Below are 23269 nucleotides of genomic sequence, written 5' to 3'. Positions count from 1 at the left end.
GTTGTTACTACTACTACTACTACTACTACATCCAGGTGGACACACCACTGATTTCGTCTTCTTTCTTTTCTTTCCCACAATCAGTGTTATTCACCTTTAATACTCACCTTTTTCAGTGTCTCACATATTTTTATCTTGTGATCTTCATATGAAGAGACGTATACAAATTTAGTAAATAATTCCCAGTTATTCCCAAAATGGTCACTATGCACCTCCTGAGGCCAAAGGGACTGTGCAGGTGATGAATAAAGATCTAGAGGTTGAAGGGGACAAGATGTGGCCCAAGGGGGGGAGGATTATAGTGCAGCGGATGAAGAACTTCATGATGAACTTAGGATAATGCAGCTTCATTAACAATAATTAACGGTTATAAAAGGCTGATGATGCATGACCATTATTTTAAATTATTTCATTTGCCTTTCCTAAACATTTGGAACACATGGAGGACAGGAGAGATTGTACAAGACGTTAAAATAAGAGCAGGTGTTAATTGATGTGTGTAATATTCCTTTGTTCTCTTCCTAGAAAACAAATAGGATTTTCTCCCCACCCCATTGAAAGAAGACAATGGAGAAGGCAGTCAGAATTCTGGTGGGCCATGTCCAATGGGAATAACAAAGAAACCATTTAAATACATGGAGTGTGAAAACAGAGAACATAAACTATTTGAAAGTATGGAGTGTGGAAGGAGCTTCACTGACAGTGGAAACCTTAGAAAACATCAGTGGTCTCACTCAGGGGAGAAACCATTTAATTGCATGGAGTGTGGAAAGAGCTTCACTACTAGCGGAAGCCTTAGAATTCATCTACGGACTCACACGGGGGAGAAACCATTTAAATGTATGGAGTGTGGAAAGAGCTTCACTATTAGCGGAAGCCTTAGAATTCATCAACGGACTCACACAGGGGAGAAATCATTTAAATGCATGGAGTGTGGAAAGAGCTTCAGTCAAAGTGGACAACTTAGAGTTCATCAACGGACTCACACAGGGGAGAAACCATTTAAATGCATGGAATGTGGAAAGAGCTTCACTACTAGCGGAAGCCTTAGAATTCATCTACGGACTCACACAGGGGAGAAACCATTTAAATGCATGGAGTGTGGAAAGAGCTACAGTCAGAGTGGAGTCCTTAGAATTCATCTACGGACTCACACAGGGAAGAAATCATTTAATTGCATGGAGTGTGGAAAGAGCTTCAGTCAAAGTGGACAACTTAGAGTTCATCAACGGACTCACACAGGGGAGAAACCATTTAATTGCATGGAGTGTGGAAAGAGCTTCACTACTAGCAAAAGCCTTAGAATTCATCTACGGACTCACACGGGGGAGAAACCATTTAATTGCATGGAGTGTGGAAAGAGCTTCACTACTGGCAGAAGCCTTAGAATTCATCTACGGACTCACACGGGGGAGAAACCATTTAAATGTATGGAGTGTGGAAAGAGCTTCAGTCAGAGTGGAGACCTTAGAAGACATCAACGGACTCACACAGGGGAGAAATCATTTAAATGCATGGAGTGTGGAAAGAGCTTCAGTCAAAGTGGACAACTTAGAGTTCATCAACGGACTCACACAGGGGAGAAACCATTTAAATGCATGGAATGTGGAAAGAGCTTCACTGAGAGTGGAACACTTAGAAACCATCAACGGAGTCACACAGGAGAGCAACCATTTAAATGTATGGAGTGTGGAAAGAGCTTCAGTCACAGTGGACACCTTAGAATTCATCAACGGAGTCACACAGGGGAGAAACCATTTAAATGCATGGAGTGTGGGAAGAGATTCACTGACAGTGGAACACTTAGAAACCATCAACGGAGTCACACAGGAGAGCAACCATTTAAATGTATGGAGTGTGGAAAGAGCTTCAGTCAAAGTGGACACCTTAGAAGACATCAACGGACTCACACAGGGGAGAAACCATTTAAATGCATGGAATGTGGAATGAGCTTCACTGAGAGTGGAACACTTAGAAACCATCAACGGACTCACACAGGGGAGAAACCGTTTCAATGCATGGAGTGCGGAAGGAGCTTCAGTAAGAGTGTACACCTTAGAAGACATCAACGGACTCACACAGGGGAGAAACCATTTAAATGTATGCAGTGTGGAAAGAGCTTCACTACTAGTGGAAGCCTCAAAATTCATCTACGGACTCACACGGGGGATAAACCATTTAAATGCATGGAGTGTGGAAAGAGCTTCATTCAGAGTGGAGACCTTAGAAGACATCAGTGGACTCACACAGGCGAGAAACCATTTAAATGCATGGAGTGTGGAAAGATCTTCACCGACAGTGGAAGACTAACACTACATCAACCGACTCACACAGGGGAGAAATCATTTAAATGTATGGAGTGTGGAAAGAGCTTCAGTCAGAGTGGAGACCTTAGAAGACATCAACGGACTCACACGGGGGAGAAACCATTTAAATGCATGGAGTGTGGAAAGAGCTTCAGTCAGAGTGGAGACCTTAGAATTCATCAACGGACGCACACGGGGAGAAACCATTTAAATGCATGGAATGTGGAAAGAGCTTCACTGTGAGTGGAAAACTTAGAAGACATCAATGGATGCACACAGGGGAGAAACCATTTAAATGCATGGAATGTGGAAAGAGCTTCACTGAGAGTGGAAAACTTAGACTTCATCAACGGAGTCACATGGGGGAGAAATCATTTAAATGCATGGAGCGTGGAAAGAGTTTCAGTACAAGTGGAGTTCTTACAAAACATCAACAAACTCATACAGGGGAGCAACAATATAAGTCCTAGGGAAGTGGACAGAGGTTCAGTTGTAGTGGAAGTCTTACAAACCATCAAAAGACTTCGAGGGGTAAGATCTGTAATAGTGGAAACTGTCGGATTTCAAGCCAGCAGAGCCAGTCCCAGCTCTTAGGAATTTGGCCACCCTCCAGGTGCCCGGCTTGAATCCTTGTTGACCTCCCCTGCCAGCGTCTGCCGGCAAGATCAAGGGAGGTCTCTTCGGCGATCCTTTCCAAACGTGAAAAGAACACACCACTCCTCCCCCTCCCATAACCAGGGGGGGGAATGAGACAGACAGAAATATATTTACATGTCTTTATTCCTGTCTTTCAGCAGTACAGAGAAAACACATCTGTACCCTCTGATTCCCAACTGCAGAGAGAGAATAAACTCCACCCATGTACTTCCAGTACAGGGTCATGTGCCACTCTGAGCTAACATCCGGTGCTCAGTGCATTGAATAGACCGTCCCTGGTTCCCACGGTACAAACCAATAACATCAGCTTCCTGTTTACCATTCCTGCCACCTGGTGCTTGCTTCTGCATTGCTCCTTTTTCGTAACATCCTCCCCCAAAAGAATCAATGCGTGTTGCAGCAAGCAAAGCGTGATCCAGAGAAGAAAACAAACAGTTTTTATACACATAACACTCCCCTGTTGTTTCAGTTCCACCCTTGGAACTCCCCACCACTGGTTTCCCCAGTGTACCTCTCTGGTTGTCTGGTTTCCAAGGAATGAGTGCATCTGCATTACCTTGGCTAGCAACTCTCTGTTGTGTCTTTGTCTCTGACTTAGACACAGCTCCAACCTGTCCTCGGTTGTTTACAACAGCAACACATGCAACAGCTAAGTTAGCAAACTCTTTTGAGTACCTCTTGGGTGGTTGACCCTTTGTAACTCTCTCAGACCTACGTATGAGGTGCTGATCCTCTCTGCTCACCGGTCCAGTCTCAGGACTCGTTGGAGAACCAGTTCCAATGGTAAACAGTGGTTCATCCTTCAGTTGTGAAGGCCTATCCATTGTGTGAGACTTTCTCTCAATGACTGTGACAACTGAGCTCTCCGAGCTATCAGTGTCATCACTCTCAGTACCACTGTAATCAGTAAAATCATCATCATCATCTGAATCGTCCTCAGTGGAAAATGTGTGTACTATCACTCTCTCCTGTTCAGGAGCACTCTCTAGAAATTTTGTGAGAATCACCTGACCGGATTCAGACAAAATTACTCTGTAGAGACCCTTTTCATACCCCACAAAAATGCCTCTGGCATTCTTTACTCCACCTGGAGCTTCTGTCCTCACATGAGACCCAGCCCCACGCCTGGGGGGGAAATAATTCTAAACATAGCCAGATCTTTCTTGCTGAGCCCTTGTCCCCTAAATAATTATTTAAACATTCCCATTCTTCTTTCACCAATTTTTTAGGTTTATCTCTTATTGCATCTGTCAGCTTTGCGAGCTCCAAGTACTCGCACAATTTGACTACCCATTCCTCTTTAGTGGGTATATTTTTATCTTTCCCGTGTTTTGCCACTATCCCTTGCTGCTGACGTTGCATACATAAATAGCCCACAGGGACAAATTGAATTTTCCCCAAGTCTCTAATTCTTTTTTTATTTCCTTCCACTTCTTCTCATAAGTGTCCTTATATAAGTTTATATACTTTCGTTCACATCAATAACAGGAAATCAATCTTAAACGCATGCAGCGTATGTGAGCTTTTGTTGTTTGCATGTAATGTTGTCTAGACATGTATTTAAATAATGAAGGTAACATTTCACAATAGTAAGTAGAATATAATATTTAATGTGAATCTGTAGTGTTGCTTCTGAATGAGGAGCGAGCTGGTTTTGGTGTTTGGTGGAGGGAGCTGGAAATGTTTGTATCTGGGAATGGAGAGTTGCTCAAAGTGGAGCTGAGACTGGTGGTGTTGCTTTGGAAGCAGAGTTAGACTAACATTATAGGAACAGCAGCATAACTCCCATTGTTATAGTTGCAATAGTGGAACCATGAAGACACAGAAAGATTGAAAGCACCTACTTACCGTATTTTTCGCACCATAGGGCGCACCGGACCATAGGGCGCACCCAGTTTTTTTGGGGGGAAATAAAGGGGGAAAATTATTTCCCCCCCAGGCGCGGGGCTGGGGCGGGGGAAGCTTCCCCCGACCCCAGCCCCCAAACAGGCAGCTCTCTGCAAGCCGTGGGAGCACTCCCACTGCTTGCGGAGAGGTCCGCGAAGCCTGGGCGCGCTGATCTCAGCGCGCGCAGGCTTCGGCATGCAGGCAAGTCTCCGCAAGCAGCGGGACCGCTCCCGCTGCTTGCGGAGAGATCCACGAAGCCTGGGCGCGCTGAGCTCAGCGCGCGCAGGCTTCGGCATGCAGGCAAGTCTCCGCAAGCAGCGGGACCGCTCCGGCTGCTTGCGGAGAGATCCGCGAAGCCTGGGCGCGCTGAGCTCAGCGCGCGCAGGCTTCCGCATGCTGGCAAGTCTCCGCAAGCAGCGGGACCGCTCCCGCTGCTTGCGGAGAGATCCGCGAAGCCTGGGCGCGCTGAGCTCAGCGCGCGCAGGCTTCGGCATGCAGGCAAGTCTCCGCAAGCAGCGGGAGCGCTCCCGCTGTTTGCGGAGAGGTCCGCGAAGCCTGGGCGCGCTGATCTCAGCGCGCGCAGGCTTCGGCATGCAGGCAAGTCTCCGCAAGCAGCGGGACCGCTCCGGCTGCTTGCGGAGAGATCCGCGAAGCCTGGGCGCGCTGAGCTCAGCGCGCGCAGGCTTCGGCATGCAGGCAAGTCTCCGCAAGCAGCGGGAGCGCTCCCGCTGCTTGCGGAGAGATCCGCGAAGCCTGGGCGCGCTGAGCTCAGCGCGCGCAGGCTTCAGCATGCAGGCAAGTCTCCGCAAGCAGCGGGAGCGCTCCCGCTGTTTGTGGAGAGGTCCGCGAAGCCTGGGCGCGCTGAGCTCAGCGCGCGCAGGCTTCGGCATGCAGGCAAGTCTCCGCAAGCAGCGGGACCGCTCCGGCTGCTTGCGGAGAGATCCGCGAAGCCTGGGCGCGCTGAGCTCAGCGCGCGCAGGCTTCCGCATGCTGGCAAGTCTCCGCAAGCAGCGGGACCGCTCCGGCTGCTTGCGGAGAGATCCGCGAAGCCTGGGCGCGCTGAGCTCAGCGCGCGCAGGCTTCGGCATGCAGGCAAGTCTCCGCAAGCAGCGGGACCGCTCCGGCTGCTTGCGGAGAGATCCGCGAAGCCTGGGCGCGCTGAGCTCAGCGCGCGCAGGCTTCCGCATGCTGGCAACTCTCCGCAAGCAGCAGGAGCGCTCCCGCTGTTTGCGGAGAGATCCGCGAAGCCTGGGCGCGCTGAGCTCAGCGCGCGCAGGCTTCGGCATGCAGGCAAGTCTCCGCAAGCAGCGGGACCGCTCCCGCTGTTTGCGGAGAGGTCCGCGAAGCCTGGGCGCGCTGATCTCAGCGCGCGCAGGCTTCGGATTGCAGGCAAGTCTCCGCAAGCAGCGGGACCGCTCCCGCTGCTTGCGGAGAGATCCGCGAAGCCTGGGCGTGCTGAGCTCAGCGCGCGCAGGCTTCGGCATGCTGGCAACTCTCCGCAAGCAGCGGGACCGCTCCCGCTGCTTGCGGAGAGATCCGCGAAGCCTGGGCGCGCTGAGCTCAGCGCGCGCAGGCTTCGGCATGCAGGCAAGTCTCCGCAAGCAGCGGGAGCCCAGCGCTGGGCTCCCGCTGCTTGCAGAGAGGTGTGCGAAGCCTGGAGAGCGTGAGGGGTCGGTGCGCACCGACCCCTCTCACTCTCCAGGCTTCAGCGAAAGCCTGCATTCGCACCATAGGACGCACACACATTTTCCCTTCATTTTTGGAGGGGAAAAAGTGCGTCCTATGGTGCGAAAAATACGGTATATGCCAATGGGACACGGGTGGCGCTGTGGGTAAAAGCCTCAGCACCTAGGGCTTGCCGATCGAAAGGTCGGCGGTTCAAATCCCCGCGGCGGGGTGCGCTCCCGTTGTTCGGTCCCAGCGCCTGCCAACCTAGCAGTTCGAAAGCACCCCCGGGTGCAAGTAGATAAATAGGGACCGCTTACTAGCGGAAAGGTAAACGGCGTTTCCGTGTGCGGCTCTGGCTCGCCAGAGCAGCGATGTCACGCTGGCCACGTGACCAGGAAGTGTCTCCGGACAGCGCTGGCCCCCGGCCTCTTGAGTGAGATGAGCGCACAACCCTATAGTCTGTCAAGACTGGCCCGTACGGGCAGGGGTACCTTTACCTTTACCTTTACTTATATGCCGAAGGTAATCTTGAAACCCTGATCTATTCTTTTGATTTATAGATGCATTATGTCAGATATAATGTGTATAGATATATTTGGTGGCAGGAGAAATAAAAGGGGCATTCCCTGGCAGAACCAGGAAAGGCTCTGTTCCCAGCTGCACGTCTTGCATGAGGAGGGAAGGGGGCACAGGCAAGAAGGGGCCGTACCAGAGCATCTCAGAGCAATGTTGGGAGGGGGGCACACGGTGACGCAAGTGTGTGTAGAATGCTATCCCCAAAATGACGCAGGCGAGAAACAATATGGATGAGTATAATGTGGAAGGAGGTTCCGGTAGGTCCCAAACCCAGAGTGCTAAGGGTCAGCCTCCTCCAATTCCACCAGCTGCCCCAAGGCACGATCCACCTCTGGGCCCTGAGGGTGGAAAGCCTCCTTGCACTTTTGCAACTGGACATGATCCGAGGGAGTCCTCTTGCCAGCAGAGCACAATGCATACTATTGATGTAATTATCTTATTGTTGCTGTTGCCATCATGGACTGGCTGGATGCAGAGAAGGGGGGGGGGAGACCCTTCTTTTTGCTCTCCTAAATCTTCCACCATTCCTGCTTCACTGGATTCCATGAGTTCTATTTTTATTGGGGGGGGGGGGCTTTCTCTATCCTCTTTCTCCATTCTATCTGACATGTCCTTCCTTCCTCGTCTTCTCTCCAAACGGAAAGGTCCCAGATACTGAACTGTGCACAGTACTCCAAATGTGTTCACACCATAGATCTCCATAAATAATTTCCATTCCTCCTTAAGGAGCAGATATGGGTTTGTTATGTGTCACATGTCGGTTTACATTCCGGCACAGTATGCTGGGAACTTCTGTTGTGTGTATAGCTTTTGCTTTTCTCTGTCTCTCTGAGAATACAAAGAGAGAGACGGAGTGTTTCTTTGTCCTGATTTATGATTAATAAATCCGTAGTTGTAGTATGCTTCCACAAGCCTCACGCCTATTCTGTGTCTGCAGTTCGCTCTGGTGATATAGTCTGCCCTGGCTTCGAAGCCTGGGTCGCTGATTTACATCGGAGTAGAGGCTGATGGGTCTTCGCAGTGGGACGGCTGGAAGGAGATGACCCACCTGGGGCTAGCCAGCTGGCCTTGCGACCCTCTGCATGCCAACAAGATCTGCACTACAACCATTAGGAGAGTGGCAGGTGTATTTTCAATCGGTTCCCTAAACATCCCCAGTGTGAGATTTGCAGTTTCCCGAGCCAGTGCACACAGGGTCAACAATTTCCCAGAGTTATAAGCCGACTTCATAAAACTTAGGGAAGTGCTGGGTGAGATCCCATGGACAGTAATACTAAAAGGAAAGGGAGTTCATGATGGCTGGGAGTTTGTTAAGAGGGAGTTAGTAAAAGCACAACTTCAGGCAATACCAATGAGACGGAAACATGGAAGGTGCCTAAAGAAGCCAGGGTGGCTATCTAAAGAACTTTTAACTGAGTTAAGATTAAAAAAGGATGTGTACAAAAAATGGAAAAGGGGGGAAACCACCAAAGAGGAATTCAAACAAGCTATGATTAAATGGGCACAAGATATTGGACATGACATTATGTTGGCTGACTGGGAACAGTTATGGACCACCAGTATAAAGTTCACGGCATGTAATGCCTTAAGAGAGAATATTATGAAAATGATTTATAGGTGGTACATGACTCCAGTCAAGCTTGCAAAAATTTATCATTTGCCCAATAACAAATGCTGGAAATGTAATGAAACTGAAGGTACCTTTTATCACCTTTGGTGGACATGCCCAAAGATTAAGGCTTTCTGGGAAAGGATTTATAATGAAATGAAAAAGGTGCTTAAATGCACTTTTGTGAAGAAACCAGAAGCCTTCCTCTTGGGCATGGTAGGCCAATTGGTGTCAAAGAAAGATAGAACGTTTTTTATGTATGCGACAACAGCAGCAAGAGTACTTTTAGCAAAGTACTGGAAGACACAAGAACTACCCACACTGGAAGAATGGCAGACGAAGGTGATTGACTATATGGGACTGGCTGAGATGACCGGCAGAATCCGTGACCAAGGGAAAGAGACGGTGGAAGAAGATTGGAAGAAATTTAAAGTTTATCTTAAGAACTGTTGTAAAATTAATGAGTGTTAAAATGTTTTGAGTAATGCAAAATAGATTTGCAGCGATAAACAATTGGACATGAGAAAAAGGATTTAAAGGAAGTGCCATAAGTAATTAAAATTAGGGGTTGCTGGAAAGATTTAAAACAGGGATGCAGAAAAAGGAGGTATGGGGAAGTCGTTGAAAGAAGGTTTAAGGAAAAGAAGGTTAAGAAATTATACGTGTTTATATGTTTGTTTGTTTTTGTATTGTTTTGTATTGTCTTTTAATATGTGTTGGAAAATTAATAAAATATTATTAAAAAAAAAACTAAAAAACAACAAAGAGGAATTCAAACAAATAGCCAGCACGTGTAGACACAAAGTCAGAAAAGCTAAAGCACAGAATGAACTCAGGCTTGCTAGAGAGGTTAAAAGCAACAAAAAAGGCTTTTATGGGTATGTTCGTAGCAAAAGGAAGAACAAAGAAACAGTGGGGTCACTCAGAGGAGAAGATGGTGAAATGCAAACAGAGGACACAGAAAGGGCTGAACTCCTCAATGCCTTCTTTGCCTCAGTCTTCTCCGATAAAAAAAACAATGCCCGACCTGAAGAATTTGGAGCAAATGATTCAGCAGAGGAAACACAGCCCAGAATAACTAAGGAGATAGTACAAGAATACTTGGCTAGTCTAGATGTATTCAAGTCTCCAGGGCCAGATCTAATAGTATTAAAAGAACTGGCAGATGTGATTTCAGAACCACTGGCAGTCATCTTTGAGAATTCCTGGAAAACAGGCGAAGTCCCGGCAGACTGGAGGAGGGCAAATGTTGTCCCTATTTTCAAAAAGGGGAAAAGAGAGGACCCAAATAATTACCGCCCAGTCAGTCTGACATCAATACCAGGGAAGATTCTGGAGCAGATCATTAAGCAAACAGTCTGTGAGCACCTAGAAAGGAATGCTGTGATCACCAATAGTCAGCATGGATTTCTGAAAAATAAGTCGTGTCAGACTAACCTGATCTCGTTTTTTGACAGAATTACAAGCCTGGTAGATGAAGGGAATGCAGTGGATGTAGTCTACCTTGATTTCAGCAAGGCATTTGACAAGGTGCCCCATGATATTCTTGTAAAGAAGCTGGTAAAATGCGATCTTGACTATGCAACCACTCAGTGGATTTGTAACTGGCTGACTGACCGAACCCAAAGGGTGCTCATCAATGGTTCCTCTTCATCCTGGAGAAGAGTGACTAGTGGGGTGCCACAGGGTTCTGTCTTGGGCCTGGTCTTATTCAACATCTTTATCAATGACTTGGATGATGGACTCAAGGGCATCCTGATCAAATTTGCAGATGACACCAAACTGGGAGGGGTGGCTAACACCCCAGAGGACAGGATCACACTTCAAAATGACCTTGACAGATTAGAGAACTGGGCCAAAACAAACAAGATGAATTTTAACAGGGAGAAATGTAAAGTATTGCACTTGGGCAAAAAAAATGAGAGGCACAAATACAAGATGGGGGACACCTGGCTTGAGAGCAGTACATGTGAAAAGGATCTAGGAGTCTTGGTTGACCACAAACTTGACATAAGCCAACAGTGTGACGCGGCAGCTAAAAAAGCCAATGCAATTCTGGGCTGCATCAATAGGAGTATAGCATCTAGATCAAGGGAAGTAATAGTGCCCCTGTATTCTGCTCTGGTCAGACCTCACCTGGAGTACTGTGTCCAGTTCTGGGCATCACAGTTCAAGAAGGACACTGACAAACTGGAACGTGTCCAGAGGAGGACAACCAAAATGGTCAAAGGTCTGGAAACGATGCCTTATGAGGAACGGCTAAGGGAGCTGGGCATGTTTAGCCTGGATAAGAGGAGGTTAAGGGGTGATATGATAGCCATGTTCAAATGTATAAAAGGATGTCACATAGAGGAGGGAGAAAGGTTGTTTTCTGCTGCTCCAGAGAAGCGGACACGGAGCAATGGATCCAAACTACAATAAAGAAGATTCCACCTAAACATTAGGAAGAACTTCCTGACAGTAAGAGCTGTTTGACAGTGGAATTTGCTGCCAAGGAGTGTGGTGGAGTCTCCTTCTTTGGAGGTCTTTAAGCAGAGGCTTGACAACCATATGTCAGGAGTGCTCTGATGGTGTTTCCTGCTTGGCAGGGGGTTGGACTCGATGGCCCTTGTGGTCTCTTCCAACTCTATGATTCTATGATTCAATCTGGCCAGTCCCCACGCAAAAGAATAAATGGAAACGTATCAAAAAGGGCAGCATTTGGCAACCACTCTGGGTCCTTTGGCCTCCTGCTGGCAGAACTGCCTGAACTGCTGGCTCCGCACATGGGAGCAGAGTAGGACTTACTTCTGAGTAAGCAGGCATCGGATGGAAAATTGTGTATCAATAAGGCTTTTGGCCGTGAATTTGTACCTACAGCTAAAAGGAAAAAAGAGAGGAGGTTCTTTATGCAGGCCCCAAACTAGACCCCAAGCAGCTATTTAAGGACAGTGAGGGAAGAATTATTAGTTTGGAAGTGACATTGGCAGGAAGGAAGAACAGTCCTGGTGGAAGAATTATACACAGCAAATGGGAAGAAAACAGATTTTTACATACTGTATGGGATGCAGGCAGTGGTGAGGGGCTTTTTATACAGTCTTCTTTCTAAAGAAGCAGAGAGAAGCTCCAAAAGCAAGATATATGAGCAGAAATCAGGGCGAATGAGAATAAATCCACTAATAAAGCAGGGAGCCCGGGGAATCTGCCTCCTTGGCGCCTGAAACTGAGGCTCGGCTCAGATTTCCCAGGGCGGGCAGTTGGGAAAAGGCGGGAAAAGTCGTTGAGGGGAAGAAGCAGCGGGGGGAGGGGCTCCTCCTCTCTTGTCCCTCAGAGACACAACGGGGACCCTCTTCTGAGGGGAGCAGAAAGGGGTCTCTCCCCCCCCTCACAACCCCATTGCACTCCTCTCATGGCGGAAGGGGACCCCACCCTCTCCCTGCCTGGCGAGGGGGCAGCCGGGCCAAGGGGGTCTCTGGGCGCAGGAGAGCCTGTGGGGAGGAGGGGGGAGAGGAGAGGAAAGGAAGCGCCCCTTCTCTCTCAGGCAGCCCCATGTCTCTTCCCACCCCCAGGGGCTGGGTCCATCTCTGGGCTTCACCGAGGGGAGGGACCCCCCTTGGCTTCCCTGGCTCAGCCCCTCCCCCACTCTCCTGACCCACAGGGGGAGGGGCAGCCCTTCCCTCCTTCTCATTCAGCCTCTCCCCTCCCAACCTCCCTGTTTGCAGATTGAAAACCACGTCCTTCTCTCCTCGCAAACCAAGGTCACCCCCAGATATGATGCCCCCCCGCAGCCATCTCGCCCCCCTGCTGTGGGGAGGAGGAAGGAGGGGGGCCAGGTCCCCATGGAGCCCCCAGAGGCAGCGCCGTCCCGTCCTCTTCCCATCCCAACACAGGGAGAGGCTGCTCTATGGACGTAGCTCTAGGGGCAAGCGCATCCCAAAAGGAGCCGGATGTGTCGCTGGGAAATGCGCCGGAAGTTTCCAGCCGGAAAAGGAGAGGGGCGTCGCTGAAGAGCCCCCGTCGCCGCCGCCCTTTCTATTGCAGACAAGGAAAGCGGACTAATCCGGAGCAAGGGAGGCGGAGGACCAAGAGGTAGAGGGGGGAAATAGAGGGGGGGATAAGAGGGGAGGACAAAGAGACCCCCCCAAGGAAAGCGCCCTCCCTGGGGCCCGTCGACAGGGGCCCCGATCCAGGCCCCGACCCAGGTGGGAAGGGGGGACCCAACACCTGCAGGGCTGGCCTTGCAAGATCTCCTGGGCAGCAGCAGCACCGCCAGACTCCCCTTTCTCTTTCCTGGGGGGCCGAGAGATGCTCAGCTGCCCTGCCCCCCCTGGAGGCCTTGGCGGGAAGGGGAATGAGGACCCCAAGCAGGGCTGGGGTGGGGCTGAGGCCCCCCATTCTCCCGGCTTCCCCCTGGCAGGAATCCCTGGGGTCGTGGGGCCCCTGGCTGGGTCCCCGAGAGACCAGCTGAGTTTGTTCTGGGGATAAGCTTTCGTGTGCATGCACACTACTTCAGATTGGACAGTTTTCTACCTGAAATTTGGGAAACACTTTCTCTTTCCTCTCAATAATATCTCTTTCAAACTGAACTTTCAGTCAAAAAACCTCTCCCTTCATCTTGTCCAAACAAGATGATTTGATGGTATTGAAACCAATCCGCCACCACACCTCCCACCTCATCCTGTTTATTCAGTTTTATTTCTTCTTCCAAAAAGTCCAAAAGATCTCTGTAAGTTGCCCTTTTCTTCTTCCCTATTGCATTTTTTAAAAAGCTGTTGCTTTTGTGGGTTGAAGCCAAAGAGGTGTTTTTCTTTCCAGCAGATTATTATATTTATCCCATACTGTAAAAAGGATTTTCTGAATAACCTGATTCATAGAGCTCTTGTGTGTTTTAGTTTTATCATGCCATAAATAAGCGTGCCAACCAAACATATTCTTACGACCTTTGTTATAAGACAAAACCTGCTCCTTTTCCCTTATGGGGTATCCAAGAGCCCATATAGTCCTTAAGTGGGTTCCATATTGGTAGGAGAAAATAACAGAGGCCAACCAGAGAATATTGAGAAGCAAAGCGGCTAGTAAGCCTGATCTTTATTGCAACAGTGTCCCCCCCTCACCACAACCAGGAGGGAGGTGTGCAAGGCCTTATATAGTCTTTTGAAATTGCCCACCCAAGACCACCCCCCAAATATCGTACAGAAGGAGACTGTCTAGAGCAGGAATACATCACAGGAGGCAGTCTACAGCAGAAAACAGTCCTGTATACCTGAAGGAGCGTCTCCACCTCCATCGTTCTACCTGGACACTGAGATCCAGTGCCGAGGGCCTTCTGTCGGTTCCCTCATTGTGAGAAGTGAGGTTACAGGAACCAGACAGAGGGCCTTCTGGGTAGTGGCGCTTGCCCTGTGGAATGCCCTCCCATCAGAAGTCAAGGAAATAAGCAGCTATCTTATTTTTAAAAGACATCTGAAGGCAGCCTTGTTTAGGGAACTTTTTAATATTTAATGCTGTATTGTTTTTAACACTCGATTGGGAGCCGCCCAGAGTGGCTGGGGAAACTCAGCCGGATGGGCAGGGTATAAATAATAAATTATTATTACTATTACTATTATTATTATTATTAGTCTGTGGTGCTCAATGTTTAGGTATAGTAAATATTAGGATTTAATTAGAACTTGTGTGTTATAGCAGGGATATGTTATAAGATAGTCTCAGTGTATTTTAGAAGGTATAGGAAGGTCTAGGAAATGGTGCACCTGCTTCTGAGCATCAGAAATGAGCATGGAAAGAGTTAATAACATAAAACTACCGGAATCTGCCCCCACCCTCTGTAACAAGCAGCTGTGGTTCTTTTGGGATTTAATATCAGCTCATGAAAAGTTGGGCACACGACCCAGAAAGCTGCCTGGCTCCCTCCGTCTGAAGGCGGAGATATGCACCACACGCCATAGTCGAATTCGGCTGGACTTGCCATGGGAACGCAGAAGGGGCAAGCAAGGAAGGGGGAGACGGCCAAAGAAACCTGCTCTCACACAAGTGCCCCCCCTGCCAATTCCGTAACATTAGCAAAGCCCAAGTTCAAACCCCAGCCCCTATTTAAAAGAGGCCCCCGTAAGGACGGCACTGGACTGCCCTTTACGGTTGCCGTAAGTTACTCTCTAGGGACGTGGGTGGCACTGCGGGTTAAACCACAGAGCCTAGGGCTTGCTGATTAGAAGGTTTTAATCCCCGTGACGGGGTGAGCTCCCGTTGCTCGGTCCCTGCTCCTGCCAACCTAGCTGTTCGAAAGCAGTTCAAAGTGCAAGTAGATAAATAGGTACCACTCCAGCGGGAAGGTAAACGGCGTTTCCGTGCGCTGCTCTGGTTCGCCAGAAGCACCTTAGTGCTGCTGGCCACATGACCCGGAAGCTGTACGACGGCTCCCTCGGCCAATAAAGCGAGATGAGCGCCGCAACCCCAGAGTCGGCCATGACTGGACCTAATGGTCAGGGGTCCCATTAGCTTTAACTTACTCTCTAAGTCCCAAAAGTGTGTAGCAACTCCAGTCTACTTTACAGGGCTGTTGTAACAGGGACACCCTACGCCGCGGCCCTGCCTCCCCCCCCCCCGTCGGGAAATGGGTGTGAAACTGACCGGACCCCCCCTCTCCCAGCAAGGGATTAAAAGGGATGAAGGGGGAATGTCACCTTCCTGCCCCGGAGGGCTTTTTCGGAGGTGGGGGTGGGTCTCTTTCCCTGCTGTCTCCGGGGATCGAACCTGGGACCTTCTCAGGAAAGAATCAAGAAAACGGAGCTTGTTTGGAAGGAGAAGTTGTCTGTCCTGGGAGGGAGGGGCCACTCATTCCTCCCCTCCCCGGGTCAGTGAGCTCTGCTTCCTAGAGAGGCAGGGAGGTTTGGAGGGGGCCAAGGGGGGAGGGGAGGGGCCTGATCCACATTCCCAGAAGAGGAGCAGCTCTGCTGAGGAGGAGGGAAAAGAGGTGCGAAATATATCTATATATTGGGGGGGGGGAGACTGGGGAGTCCATGGAAGGGTTAATGGGGGCGAGAGAGGCCGGGATGGAGACCTCCCCCCCTCCAGTCTCCCTCCTGGGATGGGGAGAGATTTGGCAGGAAGCCTGAGCCGGCCAGGGGGGCCTCTGGGGAAAGGGGACCCTCGGGAGCGGAGGGAGGAAGGGGAAAAAGTGTGTCCCCCCCAGATAAGACTCGCATCATCCCTGGCCAGGGAATATGAAGCTGATTTGAAGATTGGTTTCTTCTTTACACATTATTATTATTATTATTATTATTATTATTATTATTATTATTATTATTTTACATTCAGGTAGACACACCACTGGTTTCATCTTCTTTCTTTTCTTTCCCACAATGGATGTGTGTTGTTGTTTAGTCGTTTAGTCGTGTCCGACTCTTCGTGACCGCCTGGACCAGAGCACGCCAGGCACTCCTGTCTTCCACTGCCTCCCGCACTTTGGTCAGACTCATGTTTGTAGCTTCGAGAACACTATCCAACCATCTCGTCCTCTGTCGTCCCCTTCTCCTTGTGCCCTCCATCTTTCCCAACATCAGGGTCTTTTCCAGGGAGTCTTCTCTTCTCATGAGGTGCCAAAGTACTGGAGCCTCAGCTTCATAATCTGTCCTTCCAGTGAGCACTCAGGGCTGATTTCCTTCAGAATGGAGAGGTTTGATCTTCTTGCAGTCCATGGGACTCTCAAGAGTCTCCTCCAGCACCATAATTCAAAAGCATCCATTCTTCGGCGATCAGCCTTCTTTATGGTCCAGCTGTCACTTCCATACATCACTACTGGGAAAACCATAGCTTTAACTATACGGACCTTTGTTGGCAAGGTGATGTCTCTGTTTTTTAAGATGCTGTCTAGGTTTGCCATCGCCTTTCTCCCAAGGAGCAGGCATCTTTTAATTTCGTGGCTGCTGTCACCATCTGCAGTGATCATGGAGCCCAAGAAAGTAAAATCTCTCACTGCCTCCATTTCTTCCCCTTCTATTTGCCAGGAGGTGATGGGACCAGTGGCCATGATCTTCGTTTTTTTGATGTTGAGCTTCAGACCATATTTTGCACTCTCCTCTTTCACCCTCAATAAAAGGTTCTTTAATTCCTCCTCACTTTCTGCCATCAAGGTTGTGTCATCTGCATATCTGAGGTTGTTGATATTTCTTCTGGAGATCTTAATTCCGGCTTGGGATTCATCCAGCCCACCTTTCGCATGATGAATTCTGCATATAAGTTAAATAAGCAGGGAGACAATTTACAGCCTTGCCGTACTCCTTTCCCAATTTTGAACCAATCAGTTCTTCCATATCCAGTTCTAACTGTAGCTTCTTGTCCCACGTAGAGATTTCTCAGGAGACAGATGAGGTGATCAGGCACTCCCATTTCTTTAAGAACTTGCCATAGTTTGCTGTGGTCGACACAGTCAAAGGCTTTTGCATAGTCAATGAAGCAGAAGTAGATGTCTTTCTGGAACTCTCTAGCTTTCTCCATAATCCAGCGCATGTTTGCAAGTTGGTCTCTGGTTCCTTTGCCTCTTCTAAATCCAGCTTGCACTTCTGGGAGTTCTCGATCCACATACTGCTTGAGCCTTCCTTGTAGAATTTTAAGCATAACCTTGCTAGCGTGTGAAATGAGTGCAATTGTGCGGTAGTTGGAGCATTCTTTGGCACTGCCCTTCTTTGGGATTGGGATGTAGACTGATCTTCTCCAATCCTCTGGCCACTGCTGAGTTTTCCAAACTTGCTGCCATATTGAGTGTAGCACCTTAACAGCATCATCTTTAAAATGTTAAATAGTTCAGCTGGAATATCATCACTTCCACTGGCCTTGTTATTAGCAGTGCTTTCTAAGGCCCATTTGACTTCACTCTCCAGGATGTCTGGCTCAAGATCAGCAACCGCACTACCTGCGGTGTACGAGACATCCATATCTTTCTGGTATAATTCCTCTGTGTATTCTTGCTACCTCTTCTTGATGTCTTCTGCTTCTGTTAGGTCCTTACCACTTTTGTCCTTTATTATGGTAATCTTTGTACGAAATGTTCCTTTCATATCTCCAATTTTCTTGAAGAGATCTCTGGTTCTTCCCATTCTGTTGTTTTCCTCTATTTCTTTGCATTGCTCGTTTAAGAAGGCCTTCTTGTCTCTCCTTGCTATTTTTTGGAAATCTGCATTCAATTTCCTGTATCTTTCACTATCTCCCTCGCATTTTGCTTGCCTTCTCTCCCCCGCTATTTGTAAGGCCTCGTTGGACAGCCACTTTGCTTTCTTGCATTTCCTTTTCATTGGGATGGTTTTCGTTGCTGCCTCCTGTACAATGTTACGAGCCTCCATCCATAGTTCTTCAGGCACTCTGTCCACCAAATCTAAATCCTTAAACCTGTTCCTCACTTCCACTGTGTATTCATAAGGGATTTGATTTAGACTGTATCTTACTGGCAAAGTGGTTTTTCCTACTTTCTTCAGTTTAAGCTTGAATTTTGCTATAAGAAGCTGATGATCTGAGCCACAGTCAGCTCCAGGTCTTGTTTTTGCTGACTGTATAGAGCTTCTCCATCTTTGGCTGCAGAGAATATAATCAATCTGATTTCGATACTGCCCATCTGGTGATGTCCATGTGTAGAGACGTCTCTTGTGTTGTTGGAAAAGCGTGTTTGTGATGACCAGCTTGTTCTCTTGACAGAACTCTATTAGCCTTTGCCCTGCTTCGTTTTGATCTCCAAGGCCAAACTTGCCAGTTGTTCCTTTTATCTCTTGCCTCCCTACTTTAGCATTCCAATCCCCTATAATGAGAAGAACATCCTTCTTTGGTGTCACTTCTATAAGGTGTTGTAAGTCTTCATAGAATTGGTCGATTTCAGTTTCTTCAGCACCCGTACTTGGTGCATAAACCTGGATTACTGTGATGTTAAAAGTTCTGCCTTTGATTCATATCGAGATCATTTTATCATTTTTGAGATTGCATCCCAGTACAGCTTTCGCCACTCTTTTGTTGACTATGAAGGCCATTCCATGTCTTTTACGGGATTCTTGCCCACAGTAGTAGATATGGTGGTCATCCGAACTGAATTCGCCCATTGCCGTCCATTTTAGTTCACTGATGCCCAGGATGTCAATATTTATTCTTGCCATCTCATTTTTGACCACATCCAACTTACCCAGGTCCATGATTCTTACATTCCAGGTCCCTATGCAGTATTTTTCTTTACAGCATTGGACTTGCTTTTCGCTTCCAAGCATATCCGCAACTGAGCGTCCTTTCGGCTTTGGCCCAGCCGCTTCATCAGCTCTGAATCTACTTGTACTTGCCCTCCGCTCTTCCTCAGTAGCATGTTGGACGCCTTCCGACCTGAGGGGCTCATCTTCCAGCATCATAACATCATCATATATGCCTGTTGTCTTTGTCCATGGAGTTTTCTTAGCAGGGATACTGGAGTGGCTTGCCGGTTCCTGCTCCAGGTGGATCACGTTTGGTCAAAACTCTCCGCCATGACCTGTCCATCTTGGGTGGCCCTGCACGGCATAGTTCATAGCTTCTCTGAGTTATTCAAGCCCCTTCGCCACGGCAAGGCAGTGATCCATTAAGGGGACAATGGGTATTATTCACCTTTAATGCTCACCTTTTTCAGTGTAACACATATTTTTATCTTGTGATCTTCAAATGAAAAGAAGTATAACAATTTAATAAATAATTCCCAGTTTAAGCAGGGCTAGAATATCCAGAAGCCCTAGGTCACCCACGGCAAAGGAGGAAGAACAGTGAGAGAGGCCTGGACAGGCAACTAAGATAAGCCAGTGTCAGGAGGCAGGTGCGAGACCTGGCGGCATATAATTATTATAAATCATAATTGAGGTGGGTGTCTCAATCTGGCCTTCCCAGCAGTCAGGCTCCAGCTGCTTTCCTTCTGCATCTCCAGCTCTCTCCATTCCATAATGCAAAGCTGAGACATGGAGGTCCAGCCCCAAGAACATTCTTCAACTGAGCACTCCTTCAACCGACCACAAGCACCAAGCCTTGTCACTAGACTTATATATGGGTCTCCCAAAATGGTCACTATGCACCTCCTGAGGCCAAAGGGACTGTGCAGGTGATGAATAAAGATCTAGAGGTCGAAGGGGACAAGATGTGGCCCAAGGGGGGGAGGATTATAGTGCAGAGGATGATGAACTTCATGATGAACTTAGGATCCTGATGAATATTGGCCAGGTTCATGGAACATAGAGCAGCTCCCTTTCCTGTGAGAAACCACTTTTTATAAAACGTAAAGCCCACAGTTCAACCGTATTCTAAGATAATGCTGCTTCATTAACAATAATTAAGGGTTATAAAAGGCTGATGATGCATGACCATTATTTTAAATTATTTCATTTGCCTTTCCTAAACATTTGGAACATATGGAGGACAGGAGAGATTGTACAAGACGTTAAAATAAGAGCAGGTGTTAATTGATGTGTGTAATATTCCTTTGTTCTCTTCCTAGAAAACAAATAGGATTTTCTCTCGACCCCACCCCATCGAAAGAAGACAATGGAGAAGGCAATCAGAATTCTGGTGGGCCATGTCCAATGGGAATAACGAAGAAACCATTTAAATACTTGGAGTGTGAAAACAAACAATTTGAAAGTATGGAGTGTGGAAGGAGCTTCAGTAAGAGTAGAAACCTTAGAATTCATCTACGGACCCACACAGGGGAGAAACCATTTAATTGCATGGAGTGTGGAAAGAGCTTCACTACTAGCGGAAGCCTTAGAATTCATCTACGGACTCACACAGGGGAGAAACCATTTAAATGCATGGAGTGTGGAAAGAGCTTCACTGAGAGTGGAAAACTTAGAATTCATCAACGGACTCACACAGGGGAGAAACCATTTAAATGCATGGAGTGTGGAAAGAGCTTCACTACTAGCGGAAACCTTAGAATTCATCAACGGAGTCACAAGGGGGAGAAACCATTTAAATGCATGGAGTGTGGAAAGAGCTTCACTACTAGCGGAAGCCTTAGAATTCATCTACGGACTCACATGGGGGAGAAACCATTTAAATGCATGGAGTGTGGAAAGAGCTTCAGTCAGAGTGGAAACCTTAGAATTCACCAACGGAGTCACACAGGGGAGAAACCATTTAAATGTATGGAGTGTGGAAAGAGCTTCAGTCGGAGTGGAGACCTTAGAATTCATCAACGGACTCACACAGGGGAGAAACCATTTAAATGCATAGAGTGTGGAAAGAACTTCACTGAGAGTGGACACCTTAGAATTCATCAACGGACTCACACTGGGGAGAAACCATTTAAATGCATGGAGTGTGGAAAGAACTTCACTAATAGTGGACAGCTTAGAATTCATCAACGGACTCACACTGGGGAGAAATTATTTCAATGCATGGAGTGTGGAAAGAGGTTCGGTCAGAGTGGAAGCCTTAGAATTCATCAACGGACTCACACAGGGGATAAATTATTTCAATGCATGGAGTGTGGAAAGAGGTTCGGTCAGAGTGGAAACCTTAGAATTCATCAACGGAGTCACACAGGGGAGAAACCATTTAAATGTATGGAGTGTGGAAAGAGCTTCAGTCAAAGTGGACACCTTAGAAGACATCAACGGACTCACACAGGGGAGAAACCATTTAAATGCATGGAATGTGGAATGAGCTTCACTGAGAGTGGAAAACTTAGAATTCATCAACGGAGTCACACGGGGGAGAAACCATTTCAATGCATGGAGTGTGGAAAGCGCTTCAGTCGGAGTGGGCACCTTAGAATTCATCTACGGTCTCACACGGGGGAGAAACCATTTAAATGTATGGAGTGTGGTAAGAGCTTCAGTCGGAGTGGAAACCTTAGAATTCATCAACGGAGTCACACGGGGGAGAAACCATTTAATTGCATGGAGTGTGGAAAGAGATTCAGTCAAAGTGAACAACTTAGAATTCATCAACGGAGTCACACGGGGGAGAATTCATTTAAATGCGTGGAGTGTGGAAAGAGCTTCACTACTAGCGGAAGCCTTAAAATTCATCTCCGGACTCACACAGGGGAGAAACCATTTAAATGCATGGAATATGGAAGGAGCTTCAGTACAAGTGGAGTTCTTACAAAACATCAACAAACTCTTACAGGGGAGTAATAATATAAGTCCTAGGGAAGTGGACAGAGGTTCAGTTGTAGTGGAAGTCTTACAAACCATCAAAAGACTCTGAGGGATAAGAGTTGTAAGAGTGGAAACACCTACAGGCCATGAATTAACTCAAAGAAGAGAAAGGGTTTAAATAGAAGGAGTGTGGATCCTGCTTTGGTTATTATGGAACGCTTTTTAGAGAGTAGAACCTTTTTCTCTCCGAATTGACACTTTCTTTCACATGAATAGCAGGAAATCAGTCTTAATTGCATGCAGCGTATGTGAGCTTCTGTTGTTTGTAACGCGGTGTAGACATTTATTTAAAGTAATGAAGGTAACATTTCACAATAGTAAGCATAATATAATATTTAATGTGAATCTGTAGTGTTGCTGCTGAATGCGGGTGGACTGAGAGTGAGCTGGTGTTGGTGTTTGGTGGGGGGAGTTGGAAATGTCTGTATCTGGGAATGGAGAGTTGCTCAAAGTGGAGCTGAGACTGGTGGTCTTGCATGAGGAGGGAAGGGGGCACAGGGAAGAAGGGGCCGTACCAGAACATCTCAAAGCAATGTGCTGGAGGGCGGGAGCCATGGTGACACAAGTGTGTGTAGAATGCTATTCCCATAATGACACAGGGGAGAAACCGTAAGGATGAGTATAATGTGGGAGGAGGTCCAGGCAGGTCCCCAACCCAGAGTGCTAAGGGTCAGCTTCCTCCAAATCCACCAGCTGCCCCAAGGCAGGAGCCACCTCTTGGCCTGAGGGTGGAAAGCCTCCCTCCACCTTTGCGACTGGACATGATCCGAGGGCAGTGATGGCAAACCTTTTAGAGACCGAGTACCCAAACTGCAACACAAAACCCACTTTTTCATCACAAAGTGCCAACTACTGCAATGCGCTCTATTTGGGGCTACCTTTGAAGGTGACCCGGAAACTATAACTAATGCAGAATGCGGCAGCTGCACTGGTGACTGGGAGCGGCCGCCGAGACCACAGAACATCGGTCTTGAAAGGCCTAAATTGGCTCCCAGTACGTTTCTGAGCACAATTCAAAGCGTTGGTGCTGACCTTTAAAGCCCTAAATGGCCTCGGTCCAGTATACCTGAAGGGGCGTCTCCACCCTCATCGTTCTGTCCAGACACTGAGGTCCAGTGCTGAGGGCCTTCTGGCGGTTCCCTCACTGCGAGAAGCCAAGTTACAGGGAACCAGGCAGAGGGCCTTCTTGGTGGTGGCACCTGCCCTGTGGAACGCCCTCCCTCCAGATGTCAAAGAGAACAACTACCACCAGACTTTTAGAAGACATCTGAAAGCAGCCCTGTTTAGGGAAGCTTTTATTGTTTGATGCATTATTGTAATTTAATATTTTGTTGGAAGCCGCCCAGAGTGGCCCAGCCAGATGGACGGGGTATAAATAATAAATTATTATTATTACTATAACGTGGCAATTCTACCTGTATATTTAATTTTTT

The 23269-nt window shown here is 48.0% G+C and overlaps 2 protein-coding genes and 1 long non-coding RNA gene across 11 annotated transcripts in view; 2 read left to right on the top strand and 1 right to left on the bottom strand.

The window, feature by feature from the left end:
• LOC310756688 (uncharacterized protein) overlaps positions 1-22153 on the top strand; it is a 73261-nt gene extending 51108 nt beyond the window's left edge. For 6 of the 8 annotated variants that reach the window (XM_083601264.1, XM_083601266.1, XM_083601265.1 and 3 more), the window contains one exon: positions 526-2854. In XM_083601264.1, the coding sequence (XP_083457390.1) occupies positions 606-2549 (1944 nt within the window). In that variant the 5' untranslated portion in view covers positions 526-605 and the 3' untranslated portion in view covers positions 2550-2854. Of the gene's footprint in view, positions 1-525; positions 2855-21763 lie in introns of those variants that run through there. The other 2 variants (XM_083601269.1, XM_083601270.1) reach the window with 1 other exon arrangement.
• LOC310757443 lies at positions 2357-21580 on the bottom strand. Its single transcript, XR_014545212.1, has 4 exons — positions 21525-21580; positions 21189-21272; positions 20601-20684; positions 2357-2474 (listed from the first exon to the last, which is right to left on the bottom strand). It is a non-coding gene; the product is annotated as an uncharacterized lncRNA (long non-coding RNA).
• On the top strand, positions 11424-22153 carry LOC310756718 (uncharacterized protein). 2 transcript variants are annotated; one of them, XM_083601336.1, is made up of 2 exons: positions 11424-12771; positions 20168-22153. In XM_083601336.1, exons 1-2 carry the CDS (start codon positions 12587-12589, stop codon positions 21810-21812), a joined length of 1830 nt encoding a protein of 609 aa, XP_083457462.1. In that variant the 5' UTR covers positions 11424-12586; the 3' UTR covers positions 21813-22153. The 2 variants fall into 2 exon arrangements, with proteins under 2 accessions (XP_083457462.1, XP_083457463.1); XM_083601337.1 differs by lacking the exon at positions 11424-12771 and adding an exon at positions 19099-19774.
• Positions 22154-23269: the final 1116 nt, after the last annotated feature.

Source organism: Podarcis filfolensis (genome assembly GCF_964270895.1).
Source record: "Podarcis filfolensis genome assembly, chromosome: 2".
Taxonomy (NCBI): domain Eukaryota; kingdom Metazoa; phylum Chordata; class Lepidosauria; order Squamata; family Lacertidae; genus Podarcis; species Podarcis filfolensis.
The sequence above is the reverse complement of the archived record's forward strand: the minus strand, read 5'-3'. Positions and strand labels throughout refer to the sequence as shown.

What these genes read in the sequence shown, in the direction of transcription:
- LOC310756718 (XM_083601336.1), top strand. Translation starts at nt 12,587, where the DNA reads ATGGACGTAGCTCTAGGGGCAAGCGCATCCCAAAAGGAGCCGGATGTG. An exon ending in GGGAGGCGGAGGACCAAGAG is followed by an intron (nt 12,772 to 20,167) that starts GTAGAGGGGGGA and finishes TTCTCTTCCTAG; the next exon opens with AAAACAAATAGGATTTTCTC.